Consider the following 17,592-nt stretch of genomic DNA (forward strand, 5'->3'; position numbering starts at 1 on the left):
TTTAAAGATAATTTACAATGTGTGTGTGTGTGTGTGTTATGGATAAGCCCAGAGCTCAAAGATTTGAAAACTCAGACAAGAGGACCACTTAATCCATGTTTATTTCACATTTGATCTGTAAACTTTATTTTTTAAAAATCCACTGTCATAAGCAACAAGTGCTGACATTTAGTTTTTTTTTCGTGAAGTCAGAGCACAGGCCTTCCCTGTCCACCTAAAATAAGTAGAAACCCTGCTGTAAACACGAAGTTCCTGCCCTACCCCACCCCCACTTTGGCAATTGTTAGTGACATGATCTCAGCCAGAAAAGCCGGGGGAAGGGAACACTTTCAGATGGAAGAGCTCTTGGGGCTGGCCCTGTACAGTGTGGCAGTCCATTTGTCTTCCTGTTGTTTACCTTGCGCAAATTGTATCAGGTTTGTTTCTTCCACATAATTTCCACTCCTGTGTAGCTAAAATCAGCAGCTAAAAGATTCCCCTTAGTCAGCATTTTCTGGGGGAGGGGCAACACACAGACAAGATAGAAACATACATGTTCTTCTTCAAGCCTTGGCCCCAGAGGAGTGGGAACCACAAGGTCAGTTTTAAAGTGAGTTACTGGGGCAAGTGGTGCCCCAGAGGATAATGGCTTTATACACAGGGCTGATGCAAGGCAGAAGGTTCATTTCCTTCTGTCTTTGTCCATCGCTGTAATATTTACATAGGAAAAGGCAATTATGCTGTTAGGCACAGGGGAGAAAAATGAACAGAAACCCTTTCCCTGTCAGAAAAATCTCAAAGCAGGTCCGTGTCCAAGAGACAGTCACCAGTTACTGGTGAAAAGCACTGAGAGCCACATAATAACACTAGGAAAGGGCTTGCATTGCAAAGGAGCTTGGTCTGGATCAGGTACAGCCACTGTCTCTGAGTCTCTAACTGGAGAGCATCTCCACGGCCATGATTCCAACATCACACCAAGGCCAACATTGAGGACTTCAAGGTACGCTATCAAAAATAATGTGTATTTACAGTGGGGGTTGGGAGGGCAGGCAGGGCTGCCCTGAATCGGCTTTTTTGTGTTTTTTTTTTTTTGTTTTGTTTTTTGTTTTTTAAGAAGGGAGAGTGGTAATTAGCCAGGGCTAGGAATCTTGGTTCATTAACCCTTTGGCAGTCATGCCCTCTCTAGCACTGCGCTTGCTCTGAAGAGTTTGGGAAAAGTCAGACTAGGGAGGAGGATGAGAATAGTATTAGGAAACAATACTGATCAGGGTAGCCCACCAGGAAAATGGCTATGGGTGGGGAGCAACCATAACAGCCACCAAAAGGCGCATGTGTCCCTCTCAACCAGAACTTCACACATGTAACAAAAGGTGCCCTCAGAGACCAAGGGGCTCCCTCCAAGTTAGATGATAACACATAGAGCAGGTAGGTCCTGGGTTTCAGAGTGCTGGGGCTGCCTGAGTAGACGCCCCCCTCGAAGCCCAGGGCCTGCATCGGACAAGCATCTGTAAGCTGGGCACATCCCACTCGCTCACACGATGCGCTTTCTGTCCCCGCGGCAGAGGATCTTCTTGAAGGCGCGGCGGAAGTCGTGGTTGAAGATGGTGTAGATGACCGGGTTCAGCGAGCTGTTGCAGTAGCCGAACCAGAAGAAGAAGTTGAAGAGCTGGTATGGCACGGGGCAGCCGACCGCTATGAGTGTGTAGGTGAAAAAGAACGGGAACCAACACACCACGAACACGCCGATGACCACGGCCAGCACGAACGTGAAGCGCTTCTCGCGGTTCTGCCGCCCGCGCCAGCGTGACGCTTTGGCGCCCCCACCGCGCTCCTCTCCGGGCCCCGACCCCGCAGCCCCGGGCCCCGCAGCCCCCGGCCCGCGCCGCGGCAGACTGTCCCCGGGTTTCACCTGGCTCGCCCGGGTCTTGCCCTTGGCCCGGGGACCGCGCTCGGGTCTACGGGGCCCCGGGGGCCGCTCGGCGTGCTCGGACGACGAACTCTCCTCTAGGTCCAGCGCATTCCCATCGCGCGGCCCAGCCGGCGCGGGCTCCCCCGGGGCGCCGTTAAGCTGGGTGGGGAGAGGCTCGGCCTCAGTGCCCCCGGTGCCCGCGCCGCGTTCCGGGCCCAGGCCGTTGGGCCTGCGATCGGCGCCCCCAGGCGGCGCGGAACAGGCATCCGGACCCCGGCGGCTAGGCGGCACGCGGGTGCGACGCTTGGCGATCTGGTAGATGCGCACATAGACCAGGATCATGATGAGGCAAGGCGCGAAGAAGGAACCGATGGACGACGAGATGACATACCACTTCTGGTCGTTGATCTTGCAGCTCGGCTCGGCCGGCTGCTGCCCGCCGCCAGCGCCCTTCTTCTCTATGGAGATCAGTGGCGGGAAGGAGATGACGGCCGAGATGACCCACACGGTGACGATGATGGCCTTGATGCGGCGCGGCGTGCGCTTCAGGTTGTACTCGATGGCCTGCGTGATGGACCAGTAGCGGTCCAGGCTGATAGCGCACAGGTGCACTATGGACGACGTGCAGAAGAGCACGTCGAGCGCCAAGTAGATCTCGCACCACACCTTACCAAAGTACCAGTAGCCCATAACCTCGTTGGCCAAAGAAAACGGAATGACCAGAGTGGCCACCAGGATGTCTGCTGAGGCCAGGGACACCAGAAAGAGGTTTTGGGGCGCTTTGAGCGCACGACTGGTGAACACCGCAATAATAACCAGTACGTTGCCAAACACTGTGAACAGCATGAGCAGGCCAGCCAAGCACACCAGGGTCAGTGTCACCTGCAGGGAGTAAGGGGTGGCCCGGGTGCCGCCCCCGGGCGCCTCCGTCCCATTCCAGCTGGTGTTGCCGGCGTCCGGCTGCAGGGAGCCCATGGGCGCAAAGCTGCCCTCGGCCAGCGGCTGCTCCTGGCGGAACATGAACGCGGGAGCCGGTTCTCCTGGGCCTGCTGCCAGCTGTCTTCCGGCCCCGCGTCCGTGGGTCCTCCTCTTCCTCCGGCACGAGGATCGTCCCGCCGCGCCTCACATAGGGAGAGGGCCGCAGGGAGCCCGGGCCCAAGCTGGAGGACCTCTAGTGGTCCATGGACTGGCGCCCGCGAACTGGCACCGGCTGGTCCTTCCGACGCTCCGGGTGGGCGCCTTCTTTCTTCCAGCTCCCCAAACACAGCCAAGTTTTATTTCTACGCGGCAGGATAGAGTAGGGCCAGCTGGTGGTTAGAGATTTATTCTTCAAGAAAAAAGAAAAGAAATCATCGGTGGCCTGATGATTTGGAAAGATGTCAGAAAATTATACAAATATATTTAAATAGACATCTATACCTTGACTCTTGAGCTGAGCCAAAGCAGGAAGTCTTACCCCAAGAGGCAGCCGAGGGGTGTTGGCGAGGTCTCAGGGTCCTAGGTCTGTCTTCTTACACCCTCGAAGCGATTTCCGACTCTGTCGCTGCCCCTCCGGCGCGATGGCGCGGGCTGGGCCGGACCTCGAGCGAGGGCGCGGACTCTGCCTTCTCTTGGAGAACCACGGGACTTCCAAAGTTGTATGCCTTGCTGGGGCTGGGACGCAGCGCACAGAGCTCGGGGGCGGCGGCGGCGGTGGGGTGAAGGGTGTGGGGGCCGCATGAAGGCGCCCCCCACTCCCTGTCCTCAGGGCCAAGCTAGGTGAGCGAGCCGCTCTCCAGGAGCCGCGGCCGAGGCAAGGGTGGCTGTTAACGGCGAGCTGAGTGGGCGCTGAGCGCAGCAGACCCGGTGGGGGGTCCGAAGACCTTTTGAGTTTTAGCAGGACTCTGGGCTGAAGGCGCTGGGGCGGCTGGGCGGCGTGCACCGGCTGCTGGGCGTCTGCACAGAAGCGGGAGCCGCTGCTGCTCCGCCGCGCTACGGTGAACTGGTTTTATAGCCCCAGGATGAAGCCGGCGTTGCCGAGCAGCTAGCGTCAGCCCCCACGTGGGAAGCCGACCCTCCTCCGCCCTTCGCGCCTCCCCTCCTTAGCTCTAGAGCCTGCACTAGCGTCGGACCCCAGAGAACGCTGCCTCGCAGGCTGGACCAGCCTTTTGGAAAGGCGGGTACTGTGAACGAGGGGCTTTAAGAGAGAGCCTAAGGAGTGGGGGAGCGGCCCCTGCTGGGAGTTGGCCGTGCAGCTCCGGGCGGGCCAGGAGATAGTAGCACCCAGGAAGGCACCGATCTAGCTGGGTTCTAGCAGGAAAGGGTGTCAGGGTGCTGGGACCCGAATTAGGAGACGCAGCGTTGCACAGGGGGTCGCTGGCGAAGCAGCCCCGCCCCAGGCCAGGCGCAGGTGCTCCTGGTGGCCGGGATGAAAGGTCCTGGAGATAAGCATGTGCAGGTTCCTATGGAACCGCTGGAGTGGAATGGACAGCGCCCACGCGTGAGCAGATCAGGCCTGAGTTATTCATTATTGGGAAGGAGAAGGCCACGTAGAGCTGTCTGCCCGACGCTCACGGCTTGTGGTCCGTACCGCGCCCCTTGAACAGCAGTGGGGAAGGGTCCTGGAGCCGTAGGCCCTGAGCCGAGACAGAACGAGAGAGCACTGACACCTGCTGGCCGCTGAACGTCACGGCTGGGAAGCGACTTGAGGCTCCAGGCTCCAGTCTCTAGTCCTTTCCTACATCTTCTCCTGTCTTGGGGCAATTCTGGATCTAAGCTCAAGGGAAAAAAGAAGAAAAAAATCCAAATTTTAAACTGCACTGTGTCATGTTGCAGAAATCTTCGGGTTGTATGTGTCTACCTCCGACGAGAGTGAGGCTCGAACCTTCTACAAATGTGAGGGAGTCCTGCGCCCTCCTCTCTGCTTGCCTTAAACTGCTGAGAACCGTTAAGCATTTGTTGAGGCACAGATATTTTATGAAGAACTAGAAAAGAGGAGCGCCACAACATCATAAGTAGATGTAAGCCTTAATCACTCTGTTTTAATCAGTACATTTTGTGTGCATGTATTAAAGTATCACACTGCAGTCCACAAATGTACACAATTATTATGTGTTAATCAAAAAGGTTTCTTCTGTTTATGGAAATAGAAATGTTAACTTCCCTGATTTGGTCATTACATGCTGTGCAGAATACCGAATTAACATACAGCACCTCACATTTGTACAATTAAAATTAAGAGAAAAAAATTTTAACTTAAACTCCACCCCACTTACATGTGCCTTCCCCTTACACCCCCAACACACACACACACACACACACACACACACACACACACACACACACACACACACACACCGGCACAACATCTTTCAGTGGGGGCAGGGTGCTAGCCAAGAGGAACGGCTATTCGCATGCTCTCTGGTAAGAACAGTAGGAGCGCAGGAATTGATCAAGGTTTCCAAGCATGCTGGATATCAGTAGCACCAGATTCACTGTGCCATCTGCACTCCAGATGAGCAGCAGGCAGATCGGGAAGTCCAGGAGAGCAGGAAATGTCAACAGAGTGGACATAAGACCTAAAGAAACAGCTGTCATATACTTCAGAGATCACTAAATCAAATGCCATATGCTGTCATTCAAGCCCAGATTCCAAGCTCTGAGAGGAAACCCCCGGACATCAAGGTGCAGGCTCAGGTCTGGCTGAGGACTGCAGGCTAAATGAATGACCTTGACCCTCAGTTCCAACTCCAGCTGATGTTTTCATCTCTGACTAGCAACAGGGTATTTGATGATGCTACTAAGTACTTCTCGGATGTCTCATCTGAATTCAGCACCTTTACTCCCCAACCTTTCCCCAGGTAGAGAGCCTCTGCTCCTGTCTTTGTGCCAAGACTTTCTTAGACTCTCCAGAAAACCAAGGAGGCTGACTGTGGCCTCTCTGTTGAGACTCTTGTCCCCTGTCTTCTCCTAAGTCTCTGCTCTGAGTCTCTTGGCAGGAGCAGGGACATTGCCAGTGTGTTCATTTGGAAATGTGACTGCAAGTGGTCAGCAGGAAGTGTCCCAATGATGTGAAGATTTTTATAAAGCCAATGAAAGCTACAAAGAATGAGCTCAGGATGAGAACCGCAGTCTGGATCTCGGATATGCAGACTTCTAGAGTGGTATCACAGACCCCAAAGGAGCTGAGGTGGATCACACAGTGGGAGTTGTCATTGGTGGCCTGAGGGAGATCCATCCCTGGACATACCCATGAATGTCTATAAATATTAGTAAAAAAAAAAAATAAACACCAAAATACCACTTCTTAGCACTGGCCCAGTCCAGGCAAAACACTAAGCAGTTTATAAGCTGCATATTATTTTGTCTGATCATTTGCTTATATAAATGGGGAAAATAAAGGTCAGAAAGGCTAAGTACATTGCCAGCCATTTATTGGACTGTTTCCTGAATGTAAGCCCAAGAATTTTTCCACCACCACTCCACCAACTGAGGCTCTGCCCTCAGGACACTGGCAAAGGCTCATCCAGAGAATGTTGAGCTATGGATGTTGCTCAGGGTGGAGTCCTTAACTAGCGTGTATGAAGCCTTGGGTTCCATACTCAACACCACTGCATAAACTGAGTGGGGTGGTGCATTCCTGCAACCCAGCACTTGGGAGATGGGAGCATGATGGTCACAAGCCAAAGGTCATCCTCTGTTACATAATGAGTTTGACCCTGTCACAAGGAAGGAAGGGTGTTGGGAAGTTACAAGTGCCCTTCTATCCTGGGAAGTCTCCTCCAGTTGTGACTACTACAGTAGGGCACATGTGGGGCACAGTGTGTGACTCACTCCGAATCTTATGCTTGCTGTCCTGGCATAGCATGGGCACACTCCATGGGAGACTGAACAGTTCTCATGCTCTGATATAGAGCATGAAGAGATGAGAATCCCTCCCTCTCCTGGGTATCAGTGTTAACTTGAATAAATTTACCCACTCACACACACAGTGGGCTTATGCTCAGGCCCACCCACTCACACACACAGTAGGCTTATGCTCAGGCCCACCCACTCACACACACAGTAGGCTTATGCTCAGGCCCACCCACTCACACACACAGGGGCTCATGTTCAGGCCCACCCACTCCACACACAGTGGGCTTATGCTCAGGCCCACCCACTCACACACACAGGGGCTTATGATCAGGCCCACCCACTCCACACACAGTGGGCTTATGCTCAGGCCCACCCACTCCACACACAGTGGGCTTATGCTCAGGCCCACCCACTCACACACACAGTGGGCTTATGCTCAGGCCCACCCACTCACACACAGGAGCTTATGCTCAGGCCCACCCACTCACACACACAGGGGCTTATGCTCAGGCCCACCCACTCACACACACACACACAGTGGACTCATCTTTTATTCCTAGAGCATCCCTGAAGAGGGATGCTTACAAATCACATTTCTGGGAGTGAGGATATCTAGTTTGCATAAGGCCCTGGGTTCCATGCCCAGGACCACTAAATATTTTGGAACAGACCCCTTGAGAATGTCAATTCACTAGGATTAAGGTGGGGTCTTAGTACTTGCATTTTTAATATCAATAATTCAATAAATACTACAGAGAGCACACACAAACCATTTTCTAAATGCTCATGAGAAGAATGAAAGAATGAATTCCACATCTGACTGAGCTGCCAACAAGACAGCAGGCCCACAAGTAGAAAACCAAAATGTCTAGGATTTCAGTCCCAAATCAGGATATAGCTACACTATGAACTAATTCATGGATATAGATAGGCATAAGACCCTCCCATTCTTATTTTTTTCTCAAAGGACGTTTAAGTTGGCAGAGGCACTCTAATTGTGTCAGTTAGACGATTTGCCAAAAAGTGAATGCTACTTAAGCTAAACAACGTTTGTCCTTGGCTTACATCTGGTTCCAGGGTCAAACAAGACCCAAGTGTGCCCTGGCCTCTCAGCCCCACTGTTACAGCTTGAATACAAAACGTCCCTCATAGACTTAGGTGTCAACAGTTTGATCCCAAGCTGGTAGCATTATTTTGGGAGGTTGTGGCAACATAAAGAAGTGAGAGACTTAGCTGAAGGAAGGGCGTCACTGGGGGCATACCTTTTGCTGTGCTTAGAACTCGCATGTCTCCCAGAGGCCCACCCATGTGTTTGAACGCTTGGCTCCAGCGGACAGCACTGTTTGTTTAGGAAGTTGTGGGTCCTTTAGGAGGAAGTGAGTCATTGGGGGTGGGCCTTAGGGTTTTATAGCTGGGCCTGACTTTCTGTTCACTGTGTTCCTTGATTGTGGGTAATGTGACCAGGACAGCAGCCTCCTGCTCCTGTCACCCACCATAAGGGACTGTATTCCATCAAACTATATGCCAGCATAAACCCTTTCTACCTTACATTGCTTCTTGTCACAACAAGAAAAGTAACTAACATACCTTTGAAGAGTTTGCCTAGTGCCTGTCCCTCCTGCTACCATGACACTCTTTCCTTCAGGGGCATGGGGCTAACCATGGACCAAACCCCCTGAACTGTGAGCCTAATTGGTTTCTACCAGGTATTTGGTTACATCAGTGAAAAGTAATTAATCGGCTTACCTTGATGGTAACTTCAATTTAACAGAAATGGAGAGCTGAGTCGGGGAGAACATTATTATTATTACTGTTGTTATTTTGTTTGGGGTTTTTGTTTGTTGTTTTAGAAGATGTGATTAAGGAAAAAAACAGCATACCTATTAGCATGTACTCCTAGGCAGTGTCAAAACTCTCTCAAATAGAAATCTGCCACACATTCATACAAACACAAGCCACCCTTCACCCCCCAGAGAGATGGTTCTTAAACACAATACTCTCACCCATCTGAACATGATGAGAAGGTGTGGAACACAATGTTCCCAACTACTGCTCATGCTGTGCACACAGCTGGAGCCACAAACATCTGTTAACTCAGAGCCTTTGCTGATGAGACAGGAGAGAGGGCTCACTAGAGGAAAATACTGCTTTTCTGGGCTTTTACCTAACTGCTCCATCTTACTTTTCCTATGCTGAAGCTTGTGGGCATGCTATGATGACTGTGAGTTGACGGGAGCCGGAAGGAAAGGGCCTCTTCCAGGCGTGTTGTTTGGGGCTGTCTTCCCCACCCCTCATGTCTCACACTGGTGCCCTATCCCTGTGGCTGTTCACAAACTCCACTAAGCCCTGCCACTGCCTTTGTCTCTTCCTAAAGCATTAGCCCGCCATGTGCGGGCCTGGAAACTGAAGCCAGGTGTTTTCCTTTCTGTGAAAGCCTCCAGCCAAGGCCAGAATCAATGATCTTGATGTCAGTATCAACTCCACTCTGAGGATGCCAAGGAAGGTGGGGCTCCCTGCAGGCTCTCTGCTGCACCCTTACTCTCCATAGTGTGTTTGTGTCTCCACTAAAGTGTGACTTTCCAGAGTTTGTGTGTACACATAAAGCATATCATCACCTACCGCAGGGTTCTGGAACAGTCCTCACAGATAAGTGCCTACCCCACCCCAACAAGCTGAGGAATAATGACCCTGCTTTGTCCAGACACATGAGGAAAAGCAACCCTTGAATTGGCTACGGTGAGCAATGGCTTTTTGTTCTCACACTTGACATGTGAGATAGCAGCACCAGCCCATGGGTACAAAGTAGACATTTGTTACCGACAGTAATAACTCTTAAGCTAACGTTCCATTAATCTAATTAGGTAAAGTGAGTCACCCTTCATGTTTGCTCAAAGAAACTACAGAGACAATGTGCCTAAAGAATGGAGACAGAGAGAGAGAGAGAGAGAGAGAGAGAGAGAGAGAGAGAGATGACTCTAGCTATCACTATTACTATTACTTAAAATGATCTTTTTTCCATTCTCCATAGTCAACACCACCAAGCACAAACCCTTCCTTGCTAAAGAAACTCCTGCCCAAAAGGTCCTGAGAGACAATTCAAGTGAGATATTGAAATTTTGGACTTGGGAGTAAAATAAAAATGAGTTCTGGCCCTGTTTCTGCCATTTAATAACTATTTCCTTGACTTCTCTGGCCCCTTGCTTCCTCATGTGGAAGACAGGAAATAGTTCTAGACACTTGACACGTGCTTTTAAATGGAGATTAAACGTGTGAATGCATTAAAAATACTCAGCTTAGACTTTGGTTTAATGGCTACAAACTATACATTAGGTATTTTTTTTTAATCTAGCAACACTGTCTCCTTTATTAATTTAAATATTCATGGAACCAATGCAAATAGATCCTATGATCTTAGCAATGGATTGTTAATAAACCAGCACTAGAATGTCTTAGCAATGGATTGTTAATAAGCCAGCACTAGAAACATGAAGGTAAGCAAAATTAACATAGAAGTGGGAAACACAGTTTTAATAGGCTTAATACATCTTTCTTAGATTTGTGTGTGAAAGGTAAGGGTGTACGAGAACAGCAGTTGATGTTCTGAACTGTTCATAATAAAAGAGGAAATGCATGGGGTTCCTTACACCAGAGAAGACATACAAACATGGGTAAACTCAGAGAACCAATAAAGTTGGGCTTAACAGGGAAAGCCTCTTGGCAGGGTCATCCATACTAAAATTTATAACAGATGGAAACTAGGAATCACCTCTTTTGGAGGCAATTCAAAGTAGGATTCACAAGTGTGTATGGATCTAGAATGGGGTGTAGACTAGACAGCAGGGGTAGGAGGCAGAAAGGAGGAGAGGAATCCATCTGTTAAAGCTGAGGAAACTTAAGCTGGATAAACAGACTGATGCTTCCAAGATGTTGTCTTCTGCAAGTTAACTCCACTGAAAACCAACAGAAAATAGATTAATTCAGGTAAATGACATATGGTTCAATCCAGGGGCAGAGATGGCTTTGGGGCAAGGTGGATGCAGCACTTTCTACCAGTCGCTAAGGAACAGGTTCATCTTCTGCTCTCTTGCTCTCCTTTTCTCTCCTTCCCTCCCTTCATCCCTTACCAAAGGAAAGAGGATGAAGCAAAAGCACAGGTTAACAGATACAAGGAGCCATACAGTTCCCAGCACATCGGGAAAGAAGCCACCACCATCTGTCCCAGCTCCTTGTCCAGTTTCACATGTGAAACAGTGCTGAGTCCCTTCTTTCTCTTCCTTCGACCCTCAGTGACTCCACAGCCCACACAACTACTCCCCACTTCCCAGTTGGTCTCTCCTCTGTGCAATCACACTTGGCTGGAATAAATGGATGCAAGAGCTTTAATTAACAGTAAAACTATTTATTGAGCATCTCAGTGAGTCAGGTCCATTGATGGAAATCATGCACAAAACATAATTCAGTCCATCCTGAGGACTCTGGGGGTAAATTTTATGTTGGGCTTGAAGATACGCAAAATATAACTGAGCTTTTCTGAAAAACAAAAAGTAGTGGGACACAAACCTTTAATCCCAGCACTCACAATGCAGAGGCAGGCAAATATGAGTTCAAGGCCAACCTTGTCTAAATAGTAAGATGCTGTCTTTAAAAAAAAAAAAAAGTATTTACAGAAATGATGGCACTCTTTAAGATCAGATTTCAAGACTTTTTGTCCAATCAAGTGGAAATAAGAAAGAAAAGAGAAATTTTAAGATGCACTATTCCGTAACAGAGGCATTAGGAAGCAAATCTACCCCAGCCACCAGATAGTCCAGTGACATATACTAAGCATTAACTAAAACATGTGAAAAACACAAAAAGCAACAACCTAAAAAATAAACAAACAGATTAAGAAGAAAAAACAAAAACTGAAGAAACCTACATGAGAAGTGTCTTTACCTTTCACCCCTCAAATCTGTCCTCTGGGTCTTAAGCTGGAACTCAGTGGGAGGTGTGAGCCACTGATGAAGATTGAGAAACTCCATCTCTGTGGTCAGGGAGCTCGAAAAGGGTCCTCTGTAGGCCAGAGAATGTGGGAACTCAAAGGAGAATAATTGCTTGATTTTTCTTCCCTCCAACCCTTGTCTCGGCAATTCCAGTTGGAAAAGTGTTGGTAACAGAGTGAGGGGGGAAGGTTCCTTTCTAAAGGCTGAATCAAGAAGGAAGGGCTCCAGTGTGCTGTGTCAGGTTGGGGAGAGCTGGCAGACACTTGCAGGTACTTACGGTCTTCCTAAGCACAGTGCATTTTGCATCTCCACCAGCAATCAGCAATTTGCCATCATCCTTAGTTTTCTTTTTGAGGCTTTAATAGGTACAAGAGGCTTCTTACTCATTTGTAACGCCCTGGTGACTGATGTCCAGGGCTCCTTTCAACTTCTTTGCCATCTGCATATCACCTGAGTTGTCCATTTTAAATTGTCCATTTTTAAATCAGTCATTCCCTTATGCTGAATTTTAAGAGTTCCTTGGGAGTTTTTTGTTGTTTTGTTTTTTGTTTTTTCCAAATTAAAGTCTTTATCAGATTTATCCCTTACCAGAATTTCCTCTCAGTCTATAGTGATTTTTCCTTTTGTTTGTTTCGACATTTTCCTGATAGTGCCTTTTGCAGAAAAAAAAATTTAAATAAATCTATTGACACTCAACTTACAAATGCTTTCCACAAACGTTCCTTTGGTGCTATACCTAAAACTGGATAGTCAGACACAAAGACCTCTAGAATTTCTCTAGGTCCCACTGCAGTGAGTCTCCTGCTGGGCGTGATGATAGCTTCAGCGTTGTGTTGGGTATTCTGGTTTTTTGCTCTCCATAGAACTAGAAGCTTAGAGTTTTATACGATCTATGTTTGTGCACATGGTTTATTTTAGGTTTTAGGAATTGGATTTGATTAGATACACAGACATACAAACAGAGACATAGTCAGATATTCCCCTATCATTGAAAAGGCCATCACTGCTGCATTGAATTGTTTTTGCTCCTTTGGAAAATTAGCTGCTGGAAGTTACCACAAAGAGGTTCTGAGTTTTATCAAGCAATTTTTCTGCACTGATTGATATGATCATGTGGTATTTTTCTTCTTAACCTGCTGGTGTCATAAATCATACCATGGCTTTCTAATGTTGAAATAGTCTTGTGTATCTGGCATAAACAATGCTTTGTTGTGTTGTATAATTCTTTTTGTACATTATTTTACTGGATAAAATTTGTTGATATTTTGTTGAGGATTTTTGCATCTAAGTTCATGAGATATTTGTGTATTATCTTTCATTGTAAGGATTTTGGGCTTAGTATTAGAGCAATTCTGACCCCAAAGAATAAAGTGATGGCCCCTCCTCCCATCTTCTGGAAGGAACTAGAGAACAGGCTGTAGAAACCATTTAAACATTTTTTTCTTTATATGCTTGATGAATTCTACTAAATAGAGGTACAGCTTCAGTTTCTTCAATAGGTAACAATATACATATTTTCTTATGTAAATTCTGGCATACTGTATCTTTCAAAGAAAGATACATTTTGTCTTAGCTATCAAATTTAGGGCCATAGGAATTTTTATAGTATCTATTACCTTTTTAGCCCCCATAGGAGCTGTAGTGACATCCTTGCTTTAATTTATGGTAAGAATTAGTAGGGTAGCAGGTCTTAGCCTGGCTAGGTTATGAGTTTACTACTGTTTTCAAATAACTCATTTTTTTGTTTTATTGATTTTCTCTATAGATTTCTTGTTTTATATTTCATTGATGTCTACTCTCTATTCTCTTTTTTTAAGGTTAAAAGCTTCATTTTATTTATTTTTTTTTTAAGTAAAGGCTCCTCCAGACTCTGCTTTCACCACAGCTTCGGAGGCAGAGTCCATAACAGCCGAAAGAGGCTTGGCAACAGGTGGCTGGGTCAGGAGGCTGAGATCAACTGGAAAGCAGAGAGAGCAGACGGAGTGGGTTGTCCACTCTTTCTTCCCAAGATACACAATGTAGAAAATATCTATAGCCTAGATTTTCCAAAGGTGTAGATATACTTTCCAAACTTAGGAATTAAGTCAACCACCCTACAAAACACAACTGTTATTAATTTATATTTAGACATGTTCTGGGTCCTGGGGGGAAAATGCAATCTGTCTACAACATCTGCCACTCCTTTACTCCGCTAGACTCCCTGAAGCCGTTCAGGACTACTGCCAGGAAGCTCCCTTTCTTCAAGGTTGTACTTACAACGCTAAACAACCTCTTCAAAGATGAAACTTCAGAAAGGAGGATTCCTTAGTGATCAACTAAACTCCCTGCCCCCACACTCAATGTGAGACAGAAAAGCACTGCCTCAGAGTGTTCCGCTGCATTATGTACTTCTAAACTAGTATTTATCTGAGACAGAAGATAATCTCAAATTCCTAAAGTCATGACCCGTTAAAAGTTTCTTGTACTAAAAAAAAAAAAACTATGCAAACAGAAACAGCTGCAGATGATGTATACATTACATACAGCAGACTTGAGTCTTGCACTTGAAGTGTTTTGGCTCAGAAGGATGACAAGTGTGAAACTTCAAGTTTAGTGTATGCATTTTGGAGGGTCTGAATAAACCCTCACTGGCTAGCTTAATCAGGCATCACTGTTTAATTCACAGCCAGGGCTGTGCAGGTGTTGTTTTATTGAGGGAAGCAACACATCGGAGTCACAATACTGCTTAAGGGGCCAAATGTCCCTGAGTAATTTCAGCAATGATGTGATACTAGATGAGTATGTAACCCAATCCCTTCCCTAGAAACTCCCTCATCTTGAAAGTAATATAGGCAAATTGATTTTAAAAAGGGGGAGGGGATTAATTTTATGACTCAATACATAACTGACCCCTTAAAAACAAACATCTTAAAACCCTAAACAAAGTAAGTTTTTAAAGGTTTCAGAAAACAACTTGGATCATATTCAAAAATGTATGATCAAACTGGAATTCTGATAATCCAAATTATCAAAAAATTCATGAACAAGTAACAGTGGAAGAAAACATTATTAATTTCCTGTTTGGATAATTAAGTACAAAGAAACTCACTGCATTAAACATGAAGGCAGCCTATGAAGAATAATTTTTGCAGTGGTTGTTCTAAAGGCTGACAGTCAGTTCATGGTATTCAAGTATCTTCCATGTTGTCATCTGCAGTCCCTAGCTGCAGACATTACTCTGAAGGCTGAAAAGCCTACAGCACGTAGGCCTGGCTGAGAGAAGTAGGCCACTCAGGTCTGGGTCTAGCCAGCTTTCTCTGCTTCCTGGTCCACTAAGTCACACACTCCACTACCAGACAGAGCAAATCTGCCCTGCCTTCCACACCATACCAGACTTAAATCTTTCTGAAACTAAACCAAAACAAACCTTTCCTCTCTTACTTCCATCAAATCATTTGCTTTAGTAACAAGAAAATAAACAAAATTGGTACCAACTAGGCATTTGGAACTTGGGTTTGGGACAGGGATGGGGTGGGGGTTGGAAGAGTACAGTACAACAGAGTAAAGCAGTCCTAGAACTGGAGCTCAGTGGGAAATTCTGGTGAGAATTCACCAGAGCACAGGGCTGACAGAAACACAGCCAACACATGCTGCTTACACTTCAGGTGAGGGAAAAAAGGAAGAGTGGGATGGGTGCTGGAGGCTATTCATGCTACATTCTGACAGAGAAATTTGGCCACGCTTTGTATGTTGAAATTCTGAGTGAAGTTGAATTTAAAAGTAATGGACTAATAGGAAATTTCAACAGTTTAATATCTAGGCTGCTGTGGTTAGTGCTTGCAGCTTTTACCCAATTTGCAATGATAACGAAAAGGTGGAAAAAAAGTCAGAAGATTTGAAACATGCAGTTTGGTGAAGAAAGAAGTATTAAACTCACTTAAAGCCATTGTTGATCTATCCCCTGTGATCCGGAAGAGATTCAGCATGATTAAAGAGGAGCTAGGCACTGGGCAATAGGGCAGATGCCTTGAGGGCAAGACCCCACCCATCAAGACTCCACCCATCAAAAACTCGGGGTAAATGACTTTGAAACAAAAATGCCTGCTAAGCCTCCAGAGCCCCTTGCAGTAAAAGGCACAGAGGCTGGCCATTTCCAAGGTTCAGCCATACAGCACTCATGAAGTTGTTACAGCTGCAGCTCAACAGGACATCTGGTTACTTCTTGAGCGGCAAGAATGTTATTTTTGAGGATTTGGGGGGCAAAAGATCTCAATACACTACCCAGACTATTATTGAACTTGAGCTCATCCTGCATCAGCCTTGAGTTTGAACCATCATGTGTGGTTAAGTGTATTCATTTCTTTTCTTATGAGGTAGTTTTTGTATTATTGGAGGTGGGGGTACTGGGGTTGAACTAAGATCTTGTGAATGATAGGCTACATTTTAGACTTAGCTACATCCCAGCCAAAATTTGTTCACTTTAAATAGCTCAGACTACACAAATTTAATTAGAAACTTTCAGAATTAACTCCAACTGCATTCCCCACCTTTTAAGTAAGCATGAATGAACTTTTGTTTTCTTGTCTCTCCAAGAGTTTCTGTTTTTATTAATATTCATCTATAAACCACCACCTCTCCTTTCTGTATGAAGTTCTAAATAAACACCTACAGAAGAAACTCTGAGGTTTCCATTTTACTGCTACAGACTAACAAACCAAAATTTACATGTTTCTGACAATAGTCTATGATTTTTATTTCATTAATCAAATCTTATGGAGTGTCAAAACATTATTCTTTTAAAAGAAAGGTAACTTTTTGTTTATTTTTTGTTTGTTTTCAAAACAGTTTCTTCGCATAGTTTTGGTGCCTGTTCTGGATCTCACTCTGTAGACCAGGCTGGCCTCAAACTCAGAGATCCACTGGCTCTGCCTCCCAAGTGCTGGGATTAAAGGTATGCACCACCACTGCCCAGCTAGAAAGGCAACTTTTTAAATATGGCAATTAGTCCCATTGACGTTTCATGAAAAAAAATTAACTCTCATATAGCCAGTCATTCATCATCTCTTCCTCAAGGATTAAGTATCTTTATTTCACTGGTATTCCTCCTCCTAATTGGAGTCTAGTTTCTTAGTAGAAACAGTCATGAAATTAAAGGGATCTTCCAAGACAGCTCTGACGATCTACAGTTTACATCTGAAAAAGGTTAATAATACACTATATGTAGCATTTCTACGTGTAAGACTGTGATCATTTTCCACCTCTATTGTAGAATAACTTAAATAAATGTAGGGAAACCAAATTGTTTAACATTTCTCATATATTTTCATTTCGAAAAACCATGTTTTACAAGGAAAGACACTAGACCACTACCTCTCAAGTTTAAGTTCCATGACCTTAATATCAATACATAAGGATATGATTTAAAAAAACAAACAAACAAACAAAAAAAAGCACACACACACACAAGCTCTAGGTAGAACTGTAATAAATTCCTTTTATAAACAAAATCTTAACTGAAAAGCCACAGTAGATGGAAAGGAGAAAGGATATTACTTTGTAAAATCCAGTGAACATCTACAATAGTTTTACAGCACATTTAAGCACTCAAGGGTTTTATATCTTTACCTGCCTTCCATTTCTTAGTTGCTCCTTACAAATTTGACAATTATGAAATCAGACTTGACCTCAAACCCAGTCTTGAGTTTGAGTGCCAGGAAAAGCAAAAGTCCTAATTTTTATCTCGATATTACAGTTTTAATTGTAAAAAATAGTTGTTTAGAACAAAATGCCCAAAAAAGAGGGGAGGAAAAACAGAAAAATAAGCAGCAATATTTAATTATATATAAGTTATTCATTATATGGAAGGTATGTTTTGGGATGGTATCTAGGATGCACTTGCTCTGTTGG

The 17,592-nt window shown here is 45.8% G+C and overlaps 1 protein-coding gene across 1 annotated transcript; it reads right to left on the bottom strand.

Annotated features, from left to right (window-relative positions):
- Positions 1-1,510: 1,510 nt before the first annotated feature.
- On the bottom strand, positions 1,511-3,044 carry Adra2a (adrenoceptor alpha 2A). The gene has a single exon (XM_059245948.1). It carries the CDS (start codon positions 2,906-2,908, stop codon positions 1,511-1,513), a length of 1,398 nt encoding a protein of 465 aa, XP_059101931.1. The 5' UTR covers positions 2,909-3,044.
- Between the last annotated feature and the right edge of the window lie 14,548 nt (positions 3,045-17,592).

Source organism: Peromyscus eremicus, chromosome 1, assembly GCF_949786415.1.
Source record: "Peromyscus eremicus chromosome 1, PerEre_H2_v1, whole genome shotgun sequence".
Lineage (NCBI taxonomy): Eukaryota > Metazoa > Chordata > Mammalia > Rodentia > Cricetidae > Peromyscus > Peromyscus eremicus.

What these genes read in the sequence shown, in the direction of transcription:
- Adra2a (XM_059245948.1), bottom strand. Translation starts at nt 2,908, where the DNA reads ATGTTCCGCCAGGAGCAGCCGCTGGCCGAGGGCAGCTTTGCGCCCATG.